General features: G+C 38.6%; 1 protein-coding gene across 1 annotated transcript; it reads left to right on the top strand.

The window, feature by feature from the left end:
* Nucleotides 1-4,645: 4,645 nt before the first annotated feature.
* Nucleotides 4,646-6,392, top strand: LOC102704994 (anthocyanidin 3-O-glucosyltransferase 2-like). Its single transcript, XM_006658527.3, has one exon. The coding sequence runs from the start codon at nt 4,764-4,766 to the stop codon at nt 6,225-6,227; it is 1,464 nt and encodes a 487-aa protein (XP_006658590.2). The 5' UTR covers nt 4,646-4,763; the 3' UTR covers nt 6,228-6,392.
* Nucleotides 6,393-15,018: the final 8,626 nt, after the last annotated feature.

The following is a 15,018-nucleotide window of genomic DNA, read 5'->3' as shown; positions in this document are numbered from 1 at the left end:
TTTTCTAAGAAATAGAACCATTGCATTCTGCAGCAATCCCAGACTCCTAAACTATATGTTTTTCGTATGAACTTTCTAGTTTCGATCCTTTTTAGAAAACTATTTTAAATCTATTTTACAACTTTATAATAGTTCATTTATAAATTTGCTAAAACCACCTCAAACGTCATCCAAAATGTAAGATTCACACTTAGAAGATGATTTATCATATATTTTCCCTCGTAGTTCATCTTGGTTTCATCTGGCACTCTTTCCATATGTGCTATATAAACTAGCGTATTTATTGGTCAACGTGATCTCAAAGCTCATAACATCAAGTCTAAGAGCAAGTACAATATAGGCTATAAGCTAGAGATATAAGCATATTTTAAAGAGATAAGAGGGGAGAGAGAAGAGATGTGGACTACTAATTTGTAGCCAGCTGCACACAGGTTCCAATACAAAATGAGTGCATGACATGTGGGACTATCTATTAATGTTTTGTAGGTAATTATTGCATGAATTAACTATTAGATTGACTATAAATGAATTAGAACTAGTAGTTGACTATACTATTAAACTTGCTCTAATGACATGGCCATGAAATATCCCTACTCGTGGTGCCCAACATATCATCAGACATATCTAGTCACGAGTTTACGCTCTTGGATTTTAGGCTAATCAAAAAGATGAGTAATTGCACTTGTCTTATGTAGCCAGTGGCAGCTACGTAGTACTAGTTCTTTCGACATATTCAAGATGAGAAATATAAGCTCGGTGTGTCATTGTTTCACCAAGGAGAAAAATGGGTCTATGGCCATACGCCGATACGCGTAAGGTGTGACGAACATAATTTAACTAGGTCTTGCATTTTCACCGAGGTTGATAAAGCCGGCTTCAAGACCATAGCACGTGTCGAAAGGGAGCCATACTAAACTAATTAAGCTGAATAAGAAGGGATAACTTGCAATAAACCATCTTTTATATATATGGGGAGTCTCGGACATTGGGGGCAGGGTTTGCACTTTCAGTTAGCATTATTTTTTACCGGAGGGCGTGGGGTGGCGAAATTTCCAGATTTCGTAAAGTTCAAATTTTTTGGATTTTTCGAATGAAAAATTTTCAAATTCACCAAAACTTCTTTTAAAAAAACTCGAAAATACTACCTGTGGAAGAGCCACCACCGCCTACCACTCCCTCTACTGCCGGCGGTGTCTTCCTCTCCCCAGCGGCGTAGGGATAAAAACGGTTCGGAAACGAACGGAAATCATCTTTACCGTCTCCGTCTTCGTATCTTTTTCATAATCAAAATCAAAATCAGAAACTTCGGACACGAAAACGGAATCAAATATTATCGAATACGAAAACGAGACGAATTCAAATCGAAGCGGATACAGTAACGAAAATTTATCGCATTATAAAAACTCTCAAACCAAGGTTTCAATTTTTTTCTAAAATAGTAGATCAAACATTTCAAACATAACAACTAACCATACTACTTTTTATCATTACAACCAACTTCATAGGTCACTTTGTTAATGATGGTTTAAATACCAAATAAAGGCTACAATTTACAAATTATTATAGTAAAGTGCAAATCACACAGATTATTATAAAATTTCACATATCATATTATAAAATAACGTGTGCATCATGCTATTTGCTACAAAGTAAAGTGTTTGCATATATTTTGATTAAGGACTTAAGGCAAACTTGTTGAAGTGGGCTGGGCCATTTTAGTTCATATTGTGAATTTATGTCATATAGGCCTGTAGAAAAATTTCATAAAGTTTTCGAGAAAATTTCTAGATTTTTTGACCGGTTCCAATTTCTGACAAATAGTGCCCTTACCGTATCCGTTTCTGTTTCCGAGAAAAAATTTCGAATCCGTTTTCGTTTCTAAGAAATTCCGAAAAAAATTCCGACCGATGATTTCCATTTCCAAAAATTGCTCCGGAATCCGGAAAGATTCCGAACCGTTTTCACCCCTACTTCCACCCCTCCCCTATCCGCCGCATCCACCTAGCCCTCCCCCTGCCGCGTTGGCTCCGCCACCTTCACCTCTCCCTGTCGCGCATGCCATGGTGCCTTGCCCTCTCCTATTGCAGTTGCCTTCACCTCCCCTTCCACGAGTGCCGACGCCAGCGCCTCCTGCCGGCGGGGAGCCCACCGCCACCGTCGCCTGTGCGAGGGATGTGTGTGGTGTGGCTAGTTTGGATGGATATGGTTTGGTTGCCTGTATTGAGAGAGCGGGTTTAGAGCATCTTCAAAAGACTATATATTTGACTTGTCATGATATTTTAATTGCTAACATGATCTCTTAATAGCCAAATCTGGCAAGTCATTCTTTTACTAGTAAGGTTGCTATCCATGGTTCCCATATAGGTGGTACACACCAGTCATTCTCCAACATGCGAAAATTGAAGGGTGGGGATGACGTCTTTTAGAGTACACATCAGATTTTAAGTTATCAAACATGACATGAATGACTAAATTTAAATTTAAAGAGTCAAAAGTTAGTCAATCTTCTGTAGGTGCTCTTAGTGCAAAATTTTTCAAATGTTTTCTACCAAAAATTTTGCCTGGTAGGTCACTGCTACCCGACCCCACCGGCAATACTGAAATTTCAGAAATTGAAATCCATGATTTGGGGAGGTTTTGGTAATTTTGCCCACGACCATTTGATAATTCCACCACTCAGCTACTACAAAATACAGGCTGTATGAGAACCAAATCATAATATTTGATCAAAGTAGTTGAGGGCGTTATTATGGCAGACTCAGCACAGCACACAGACTGTTGGCCCTTCGGAGATCCCTTGTTGCTCTGGTTGATTTACGGTACACCACCACCGTACTCTCTTTTATATTATTATAGATATTCTAATATAAAATAATAATTAAAATGGTTTCTTAGATCGTGTCCTATCTAAAACAATATGTTTTATGGAACCGAGGGAGTAAGACGATCACAAAATTTTATATTTATGAAAACCTTTAACAAAGCCTATTAATACTAGACAACTGACAATATTAGAAAAAAAAAAGATACTTTCACTGGCATCGTTGCCTTTATACGGTTGTCTTTATACATACTCGCCTTTCCCTTCTGCTTATTTATATGTATATAAGCCAAAATTTAAATTTTTAACCTTAAATCGAGTGATGATTTTAAACTTTTTTTATACAAATTTTTTTATCAACCTTGGTTAAGATCGCTAAGAATATATATACATATATATATATATATGTTTTATATAAAATTAAATTTTATTTACAAATATACCATTTGATTTTTATACATATGATTTTCTTATAAAAGAATCGAACAATCACTCGCGTAGTGTCCCATGCCCACCTCAGCGGTAAGCAACACCTGCGAATCAATTACGTAGATTGTGATATCGACGCATGATGGGTAGTAGTTCTTCCTCACCGTGGATTTTCGGCGTGTGAAAGCCATGTTTGCTTCCAAAGAGTTTTCCGAAAAACATCTTACCGAATCTTTGAACACATAAATAAAATATTAAATATAGATAGAAAAAAATTAATTACATAGTTATGAAAGAAATCGTGAGACGAGTCTTTTGAGCCTAATTAGACCATGATTAGCCATAAGTGCTACAGTAACCAATCTATGCTGATGACGGATTAATTAGGCTTAAAAGATTCGTCCCACCGTTTCTTGGTGGAATCTGTAATTTGTTTTTTCATTTGTATCCAGAAATCCCTTCTGACATCTGATCAAATATCTGACGTGACTAGGGGGACGTGACATTTGTTCTAAAAATTTTTGGAATCTAAACACACCCTAATTTCCAGCCGTTTGGGGCCAATTCTAACATTAGTCATGATGAACAACACTATTGCTAGTGTGAGGCTGCGAGCTGGGAGCATTTGGTCGTGGAGAATTTTGCACATTGCTTCTGAAAGTTGACTAAGGCTATGTTCAGTTCCAAAAATATTTAGGAGGAAAACGCGTACGGTCACATATTTGAAGCATTAAACTTAGTCTAATTATAAAACAAATTTCAGATTTCGTATAGAAACCGCGAGATGAATCTTTTAAGTCTAATTGATCTATTATTAGCACAGGTTGGTTACTGTAGCACTTATGGCTACTAATTAGGCTCAAAAGATTTGTCTCATGATTTCTCCCATAATTAAATAATTAGTTTTAATGTTCATGTATATTTAATGTTTCATTTAAATGTCCAGAGATTCGATATGATGTTTTTAGAAAAGGTATTTTAAAAACTGAACGGGCCTAAACTAGTGACGATACCTGTCAGGGACCTCTTTTCCTGTTGTTCAGATCTGATCTAACTGTTCATCTAAGGTAGAAGCAGACAGGAGATATGGCATATATACCATCTGCTCCTCTCAAAATATAAGTTTTTTTTTAAAACGTTTATCCTAAAATATAAGCATTTCTAAATAACTTGTCTCATCAGTCACTTATTATTCGATATCATTTCTAATTTTATCCTATCTATCATCTCACCCTCGTTTATTCCTTATTATTAAATGCTATGGTATTTTTTTCTCGATCTTACAGTCGCTGCTTAATAATCTAAAAATGCTTATATTTCTAAACTCATCACTGCAGTGCACTAGTGTCAAACAGTCAATGCTTGCTTGCCTGCCTGCCTGCCTGCCAGCCTGCAACGATATTCCGATAAGGCAAGAAGCCTGAGCGGTGTATGCGAGTGTAGTGCTGTGGTGTGCTCAGTTTAGCCGAGGCTAGCATCGGAAGGACGCGCGGTTGGCCGGCCGGCGGCTGCAATGGCGAGCGCTGCCGCCAACGTCCTCCTCCTCCCTGAGGCCGGCTCCGGCCACCTCATGTCGCTGATCGAAGCCGGCAAGCTGCTGCTCGGTCATGGCGTGGGGGACGCGGGCCGCGCGGTGACCGTCACCGTGCTGGTTGTTCGTCCGGCGACGGCGGAGTCGGCCGCCGAGGTGGACGCGCACGTCGAGCGCGTCGAGGCGTCCGGGATCGGCGTCCGGTTCCACCGCCTCCCCGCCGTCGAGCCCCCGATGGACTGGGCCGCCAGCAACGTGCAGGAGTTCAAGTCACGCTTCATGCAGCTGCAGGCGCCACACGTGAAGGCCGCGGCGGTGGAGCTGGGCGCCGCCGCGCTCGTCGTCGACTTCTTCGCCACCGGCGTGCTTGACGCGGCCCGCGAGATCGGCGTGCCGACGTACGTCTACTTCACGTCCACGGCGGCGCTGCTCGCGCTGATGCTGCGGTTGCCGGCGCTGGAGGAGGAGGTCCCCGTCGACTTCGAGGAGTTCGAGGGCACGGTCGACGTCCCCGGCTTGCCGCCGCTGCCCGGCGGTTCCCTTCCTGGGTTCATGGCGCGAAAGAAGAGCCCGAACTTCACGTGGTTCGTCTACCACGGCCGCCGGTTCATGGACGCCGACGGCATCATCATCAACACCGTAGCCGAGCTCGAGCCGGGGCCCCTCGCCGCGATAAACGACGGCCGCTGCGTGCCGGGACGACAGGCGCCGCCGCTGTACCCGATAGGCCCGGTGCTCGACCTCGAAGCCAAGGAGCCCTCGAACGCCGACTGCGTCCGGTGGCTCAACGCGCAGCCGCCGGGGTCGGTGCTGTTCCTCTGCTTCGGGAGCATGGGCTGGTTCGACGCCGCGAAGGCGCACGAGGTCGCCGAGGGGCTCGAGCGCAGCGGGCACCGCTTCCTGTGGGCGCTGCGAGGCCCGCCCGCCGCCGGCTCGGTGCACCCGACGGAGGCAGACCTGGGCGAGCTCCTCCCGGAGGGGTTCACGGAGAGGACCAAGGAGAGGGGCCTCGTGTGGCCGAGGTGGGCGCCGCAGAAGGAGATACTCTCCCACGCCGCCGTCGGCGGCTTCGTGACGCACTGCGGGTGGAACTCGACGCTGGAGAGCCTGTGGCACGGCGTGCCGCTGGTGCCGTGGCCGCTGTACGCGGAGCAGCGCCTGAACGCGTTCGAGCTCGTGTCCGTCGTGGGCGTCGCCGTGCCGCTCCGGGTGGACCGGAGGCGGGACAACTTCGTGGAGGCGGCGGAGCTGGAGCGCGCGGTGAGGTCGCTGATGGGAGGCGGCGAGGAGGAGGGGGAGGCGGAGGGGAGGAAGGCGAGGGAGAAGGCGGCGGAGATGAAGGCCGTGTGCCGGAACGCCGTGGCGGAGGGCGGCTCGTCGCACGCCGCGCTGCAGAGGATGCGCGGTGCAATTCGGGAAGGTTTGAGTCCTCATCGTCACCGCTAAATTGTTGGATCCAACGGCTGAGGGTGCAGTCCCTCGGCCGCCTTGAAAATAATTTCCCGGCTTCATCTATTAATTTGGATATATTAATTCGCAAGTGTTGAAGTTCTAATTTGGCTTTTAGAAGTTGTACCAGAATAAATTAAATTGAAACTGGTATATCTATATTTATCGATATATTTGGATTTTTTATAAATCGTACTAGTCTAATTTAAAATTATATGTTTGTCCACTTATACATCTCATATTGTTCTTTCTTATTATTTTTTAAAAGCTTTCTTATTATTTTTTAAAAGGAATTAACAATTATTTAAATGAAATGTAAGAAAGTGGTCGATATCCATTCGAATGATGTAAATTACTTTCATTTTATGTTGCACTAGTTACATGTCCATGTGTTGCAACAGGACTACATTTAACAATAGAGTATTTATCTTAAAGAATAAATTCTATTTCTAGTATACGAACTTAACCAACAAATAATTAGCTTTTGAAATAATTACACATATAAACACGAAGCAACCTATTATTGCAAATTTGTAGAACAGACAATGAAGACTTCAATTACATGTACTATCTTAGAGGTAATTAAGTAGGTTGAAACGAATTTGTTCTACTTGCAAAGCATACAATATTCTGGTAATGAAAGTGCAGCATTTACTATACTAAATTTCCTCTGAACATATAGGGACACTACATTTCATGAACCTTATTTTAAAATAGGGACAAATAAGGAATAACGTATTTCAGTAATCTTGTTTGAAAACAGGGATAGTGCATTTAGGCCTCAGATTTCATCAGTTTTGTCAATTCATCAAAGTACAACATCCAACACTGATTCATAAGGTATCCTTTGGAATGCACAAAATTTTAAGGATTTTAAGAAGTCTTGGATGAGTTCTCAAATATTCCTAAATGCAAGTCTAGAGTATAGGCGCCATTCGGAATTAGCAATATAAAATAGAAATCAGGACTCCCATTTTACTATGTCAAAACAAAATGATTGCATATTCAGGACAATGGGTAGCAAAAGAGACCTATCAATGTTAGCAAAATCATGTCAAGCAATCAATCATGTAAAACATGTTTGTTTAACACAAAAATCTCAGAAGATTTGATTAAATTTGTAAACTGATTTCCAATATGTTGACTTGTTCAGTACTGCTATGTGTTTAAGATGTTGATTTGTAAAGAATTTATAAAAATCCAGTAGCACGGAAAACCTAATTGCAGGTCGAGTGAAGTTGCCAAGGAATCAAAAGTGCTAAAACAAGATACACACCAGTCAAGTTCTAAATGGCATAGGTCACTTCAAAAGTCCCACTAAGGCAGGAAAAGGAGATGTCAGTAGAATATGGATGTGGCATTGCCATATATCACAGTCACATGTCCACAATCCATTTCATTATCTCAAATGGGCAAATTGTCAAAGTGAACACCTAAAGAACCACCAAGCCTACCTGTCTTCAGAATCAAATACACAGATTGGCCAACATTCAAAGAATGTAGCTATCAATGAACATACCCCGATGCCTGAAATGGCCAGCATAATCTGATAAGTCTGAAACCAAAATCTACAGCAAAATTCCACAAAACCAGCTTACGAACCTCACCTAGCGATGATTGGCCCACTGGAATCCAGTGGCATCCTCCGGAAAACAGTTTTTAGCACACAGACTATGTAGATAGTTATAAAAAAATATGAAAATATTTAACAAATAGATTAATATGAGTTATATCACTCCATAAACATACAAGTTTAAATTTAACTTCTAAGAAAAAAACAAACAAAACTGAAACGAACTATACGCATATTCATAATTGTTTTTATTATTTTTGCTACAACTTATAGAAGTTGAATTTAAACTTGCATGTTTGTGGAGTGATATAACTCATATTTATTTGTCTTATCAAATGTTTTCATATTTTTTAATGACTACAAGCAACGGGTGAACATCTATCCGTGTATCCGTGTGCTAAAAAACTGGTTCCGGCATCCTCCTTCCATTTTCTTTCTATCTTCGTGTTTCTTTGTTTGCAACATAGTGCACCAGTACTGCCTCCATCCTAAAATAAACCAATCTTTTATTTTTTACCTATAATCTTTGACTCTTCGTCTTATTTAAATTTTTTTTACGATTAGTATTTTTATTTTTATTAGATGATAAATCATGAATAGTACTTTACGTGTGACTAATTTTTCCCTAATTTTCTAAAAAATTTTCAAATAAAACGGATGGTCAAACACTGGACACAGTCACGGAAGAACTGGTTTTTTTTTAAGGACAGAGGGAGTACTTCTGTAGACCAGTTGTTGTCTCAGCAAAAATGAAAAACAAATTAACAACCTGCACCCGCGTGGGCTCCTGCAGCCGCGGCATTTCCGGCGCCACGGCGGTCTTCGCCCGCGGACATGCGCCTATAGGGCCTCCCTCTCCGGTGCCACATCGGTTTCCGACAGCGGCGATTCCTGCAGCCGCGGCATCTCTTGCGCCGGCATGCGTCTGCGGTGGATTAGTGGTGGCGGCGACGGCGGAGGAGAAAGCGGCAGTGGCGATGGGGATTTTTCTCTCGTGGTTAGTGATTTATGTCTCGTGATTTTTTCTCTACATCTTGAAGAGATTTTTTCATGTTAAATCATGTTTCTTTATTTATTATCCCTAATACATTGTTTTATGTTGCCAACTTTCCACTAGACATCGTCCGTATTTTAATAGATAACGTAGTTGATTTTCTGGTATACGTTTGACTATTTATTTTATTCAATAAAATTCTATAAATATAAAATATGTAAGTTATAATTAAAATATATTTAGTAATAAACTTAATTGCAATAAAATAAATAATAATTATGTAAGGTTTTAAACAACATAAATATTTAAACATGCGATACAAAATTAACGGTATTATTTATTAAAATACGGAAGAGTATTTGCCTTGAACTCTTCGTTTAGTTCTTCATTTAGTATTTTTATTCAGAAAAAGTTATAACTATGAACCCTTCATTTAGTATTTTTATTCACAAAACTTATAACTGAGGTTTGAGTGCTCCACGGCCTCTACACCGAGGGGCATTTAACTTTTGTCACACTTACAAATGTTCATAATAGTTTTGTTACTAGATTATATCATAGACTCATGAGAACTCGTATGTCATAGATAACGAGAGTGGCAAATCTGTTTTAACCACTCGTAAGAGTGGCAAAAAGTTAAATTCCCCCTGCACTGAATATACACCTCGGACACAGTGGATTTGCAAAGAACACGTATCAAACCAGCTTGGAAGCACATATTTTGGCACGCACTGAAAATCGCTCAGAAACGGTCTTATCGATCCTGGGGAAAAATGAGAGATGGAAAAAGAACTTCCTTTTTGGCATAACTCCTGGCTCATAGAACAAACGATGGCCAGTAAATTTTAAGCTCTCTTCTCACACGCCCTCCAACCGGATACGACAGTGGCCCAAAACCTAGCAAACTCCCTAAACGGCTAAACCTCTATGCAAAACATTTTTCTAGGAGCATCCAATATTAACATATGTGAAGATGGTATCTACCGACCTCCATCGTTTGTTTTTCAGCTTATAAGCCGCCGTGACATTTTGAATTCTAAAACTAAATTTTAAATTGATTTCAGTGTTTTAAACCGCTAAAAACATATAAAAACTTTACACACAAATTGTTCTTCAGTGATAAACCTCTACGCATAGTTTATAATCAGCTCTTAATTACAGGTGACAATTACGGCCGCGTTCGGTAGACCCAGCAAGTTATCTAAACCCCCTTGTTTTTCGCGCGCACGTTTTTCAAACTGCTAAACGATGTATTTTTTAAAAATTTTCTATAGATTTATTTTTGCGAAAATTAATCTATTTTATATTTTTTTAATAATTAATTAATCATGTATTAATCTATTATTATTTTTCCACGTCAAATAACTAACCCACCTCCCCTCCAGCCGAACGCGGCCTGCATCTAACCAACAAATCTAGCGCCCATGTTGCCCCTCCTGTCTTCCAGCCTAAGAGCAACCACAGTATTAACCATAGTATTGACAAAAAGTAGTCCACAGTGAATTAAATATTTTGTACCAACTGACTAAAATATTGTGAAAGTAGTTCGTAGGAAACAAATAGCAAAAAGCTACCCATAGCGCTATGGACAGCCCACGAGACAAAAGAAGCGATATTTACACGGTACATCTAACACATCACACTAAACATCTATTGTGGACAAGATTTTTTATTTCACCCTAGAACCCACTCCTATAAACTGCTTTGTTCGAATATATTGTGCCTTATAATTTAGCTACTGTCACCAGCAGTAGAACCCACTCATATGGACTGATTTGAGCTGATATGGTTGCTCTAATTCGAAGCCCACGATTTCTTCCACGATGAATGATCCATGACGCTTTGCCGTGAACATGCTTTATCCTGAAAAACCCTCCGGTTCATTTTTCTTCATTTATAAAGTGATTAGAACCAATGAAGGTTGATCTGACTCCATCCTTCCCTGTCTTGCTCGCTGCAGCCACTCTCCTCTGCTCTGCTGATCTGCTCCCCCATGGCATCGAGGAGTATACATGTAATTAACATGTGGGCAATTTACCCTTGCCACTATAGCATATTGATTAGCGCTACAGATTTCAAAATTAATTGTCTCAGTCATCCTCCAATGGACACTTGATATTGTTTACAAAATTTGTGTAAATCAGAACAACAATACAGATTGAAAAGTTTAATTTGCTCAGAAATAAATCACCTTGGGCAATGGGCTGGCCTGCTTCAAATTACTGAGAAAATCTACTCCATACCATTGAGTTTGCATCGATTCAATGATCTGCCATTTGCTTTGTCGAGTTATAAGATATACTCTCGGTTAGCAGTTTTCTCTACAATATACCCTTGGATCCTATGCATTTGTAATAAATGTCTAAAATATTCTTTAGACATACAAGATTAAATATTAATTTATCATGTTAGAAGATCAAGAAAATTATGAAAATTTTTGCCAAGCATCCTAACAAATCATTATAGTGAGTATCTTTTAAGATTATTTTTTATATTTTATTTTTTGGAAAAATATTTTCTCGATCTTAAAACATACCCACAAACTATAATGATTAAAATTTTCATAATTTTCTCAATCTTCTAACATGATAAATTAATAGTCAATCTTGTATGTCTAAAGGATATTTTGGACATTTATTACAAATGCATAGAATCCAAGGGTATATGTGGAGAAAACTGCTAACTGAGGGTATATCTTAGAACTCAACAAAGTCAATGACAGATCATTGAATCGATGCAAACTCAATGGTATAGAGCAGATTTTCTCCAAATTAAACCACATACAGCTTTCAGAAGTTCCTGAGGATTTGCTGGGCCGCTTAAAGAAATTGGGCCAGTAGATTTCATGGGAACAAGATCCTAGCCACCTGGCCTAAATGCCCGATCGATCCCCAGAGGCTGGCCCAGATCGTTAGTTAAAGAGTGGCCCAACAAAATATCATCTATTCCACATAAAGAAAAGACACACAAATCCTGAATTTTCTTCCTAAAGACGTTTGTAATTTCAACGGGAAAATACTGTTAGGAATCCACCGTCCGTGGTCCCTACTATTTATCTCATGCTACTCATAAAGATGGGTTCTACAAAATATACTATTTATCTCATGCTACTCATAAAGATGGGTTCTACAAAATATATGTATTTTCTCCATTATATATTATATTATATATTATAAGACTTTATCTAAATTCATCCATGTATCAATGTATATGTTTTGTATATATGTCTATATTTACTACCACTCATATGAATCTAAGCAATGCCAGACAGTGTTATAATATAAAACGGGGGAGTATATCCTAGCATGGCATATATACAAAGAGAGGTTGAGGGAGATTGATATATCTACAAGAAAAAGCAATAAAGGCTCCCATCGTTTTGTAGTTGCACCTGTTTATAAGTCAAAATTAAAATTTTAAAACTTAATTTTAGACTTAGTTTTATGTTTTTTATCATGGTTTGTTTTACAACTTTTACTTTTGAGTCGTTATAGACACATATAAAAGTAATACCTTTCAATTATTTTTTATTGTAAAAACATATTTTTTGCCTTTTCTTCTAAAAAGCGAAACAACGAGAGCGAAAGATTATACACCCTCTACATTTGCATCTATTGTTTTCATATGTGTGGAAGAGACCAACGACGCATCGGCGTCAATATGCCACTAATTTCTCAGCAAATACAAACAAAGTGAGCAACACCGGAGTCCTCACTGACCCTACATTTCAAAGGAAAGAAAAGAAAAATGTCACGAGAATATATAACTGGACTCGTGGTCGTGGAAGCACGCGTGTCGTCGCGACTAGCTGAGCTCAGGCTCAGGGGCTGTTTAGTTCACAAAAATTTTCACCCAAAAACATTATATCGAATCTTTAGACATCTAAATAGAGTATTAAATATTGATAAAACGAAAAACTAATTACACAGTTATGTGAGAAATCGTGAGACGAATTTTTTAAGCCTAATTAGTATGTGATTAGCCATAAGTGCTACAGTAACCAACATACGCTAATGATGAATTAAGTAGGCTAAAAAAATTCGTCTCGCGATTTACAGGCTAGCCGTGAAATTCGTTTTTTCATTCATGTCCAAAAATCTCTTTCGACATCTGATCAAACGTTTAATATAACCTTAAAAAATTTTTATTTCACCGACTAAACAACCCCTCAGACTAGCTAGCTGGTGATGATCCCCATGTGTGTGTGGAATTCCATGCACAAAATGGCAGAAAGAAAACGAGTTTGGGGTGAGATTGTTCATGGACGGTAGTCACGGTACGCGCTTACACGTCGATCGCAAATATTCAATGACATATTTAAAAAAAAATTTATAAATAAAATTTATAAATAAATATAAATATATATATATATATGTATGTATTTTTTTCGATGTAAAAACTAATGCTGGAAATAAACTTTAATAAAAATACTTAAAATCATCTCTAAATTTTAAGGTTAAAAATTTAAATTTTCAAGACAGTGTGCCGGTCTCCTCACACTTCAGACGAGAGACTAATTATAATATCACTGATAATAATTCGTTAATTTGCCGGCGTGACGGTTATTCCTAATTCTTAAGCGCTAAGAAATGCAGTACAATCCAAGGCATGACTGTAAAATATTCCGAAGTTGGATTATCAGGAACGGTCAAACCATTATATCGTTCACCAATCTAAGATCATATATATGGATAGATAGGTTTATTTCTTCTGATCTGACGGTGTTCTTTTTCTTCTGAAACTCGTGTTCAACGCGCCGCCTACCGAACTACTAATCATGGACGTACATCAGTACATGCCAGCTCAGAGAAACTTACAAGATCTCTTATTCATTTTTAAAACCAAAAGAGTATGCCCAAAGTCCACCGGCCAAGAGATGTGCTCCGGTTATAAATTATGACTGAAAGTTATAATAGCCAATAGGTGTTAGCACATAAATATAATACGACTCTTATGATCTAGGCTCCCTGTTAAATATAAAGTAATATATACATTTGTTTAACTACGTGATGATTATGGTGTGGGTACAGTTGATCGAGCTAGCTGATCGAGAATCGTGTTTAGATTCCAAAAATTTTTGGAACAAATATCACTTCAGAGGTTTGACCAGATATCAGAAGGGGTTTTCAGCACAGATGAAAAAACAAATTACAGATTCCGCCAAGAAACCACGAGACGAATCTTTTGAGCATAATTAACTTGTCATTAGCACATGGTGATTACTGTAGCGCTTATGGCAATGGCCTAATTAGGCTTAAAAGATTCGTCTCATAATTTCTTCCATAACTGTGTAATTAGTTTTTTAACATCTATGTTTAATGCTTCATTCATTTATGTGTCCAAAGATTCAATATGATGTTTTTGAAAAAACATGGCCATAGTATAAATATATTGGATCAGTCAGGAGCGTCTAAAATCAATGCCTTGAGGATATATATATTTTCTTAATAAATATTATGTCTCGATGTTGTCATGTTAAATTTGGATGTTTCAGTGTTGTTCTTCTATATTCATCTACTGAGTTCTATATCTGTTATGATCCAGGGCCATAAACAAGAAAGGGGATACGTGGTAGAAAGAGATTTTCCTCTACTTATCCTAAGTAGGTGAATTGGATTATATGCAAGTAAATTGTTACTACTGTCATTGAATCAACTTAGAAATTCACTAGAAAGACCACGCGGCTTTGCCGCTAGTAACTACGCAGGAACATTTTTTTCAATTATAACCATAAATATGAATTGTTATGAATTATTTTAAATAAAGAAATATCGCGTTCTTGCTGCTACTAAATGAGTTTGGGAAAATCTAATTTATCCATAATTTTTATTATAAATAGATATAGATAAATTATTTGTTTCGTGGCACGTAGTATGAAGAATGATCTTGGAAAAACACATTATTAGATTGTTAAGTCAGTGATATTTTAACACTGACAACGACGAATGAACCAATGTCAATAGATACATCAGCAATAGTATGATTTAGAAGTGTACGTGGGACAAACATCATGTGTAAAAAAATGTAAACTTTTTGGATAGGAGTAGTGCTCTGTCTGTTCTAAGTCTTTTTTTTTTATCTCAACCAATTAGAGGGGTCATTATTTGGTTTTTAGGAAAAAAATTGAACAGTATATTTATAAAAAAATAATTTATGAATAAAATGTTTAAAACGTTTTCAAAGATTATTTCACGGTTGCGTAGAAATATAGAAACTGTTTT

This window comes from Oryza brachyantha, chromosome 7 (assembly GCF_000231095.2).
Source record: "Oryza brachyantha chromosome 7, ObraRS2, whole genome shotgun sequence".
In the NCBI taxonomy this organism is placed as follows: Eukaryota; Viridiplantae; Streptophyta; class Magnoliopsida; order Poales; family Poaceae; genus Oryza; species Oryza brachyantha.
This window is presented reverse-complemented; position numbering and strand designations above follow the sequence as displayed.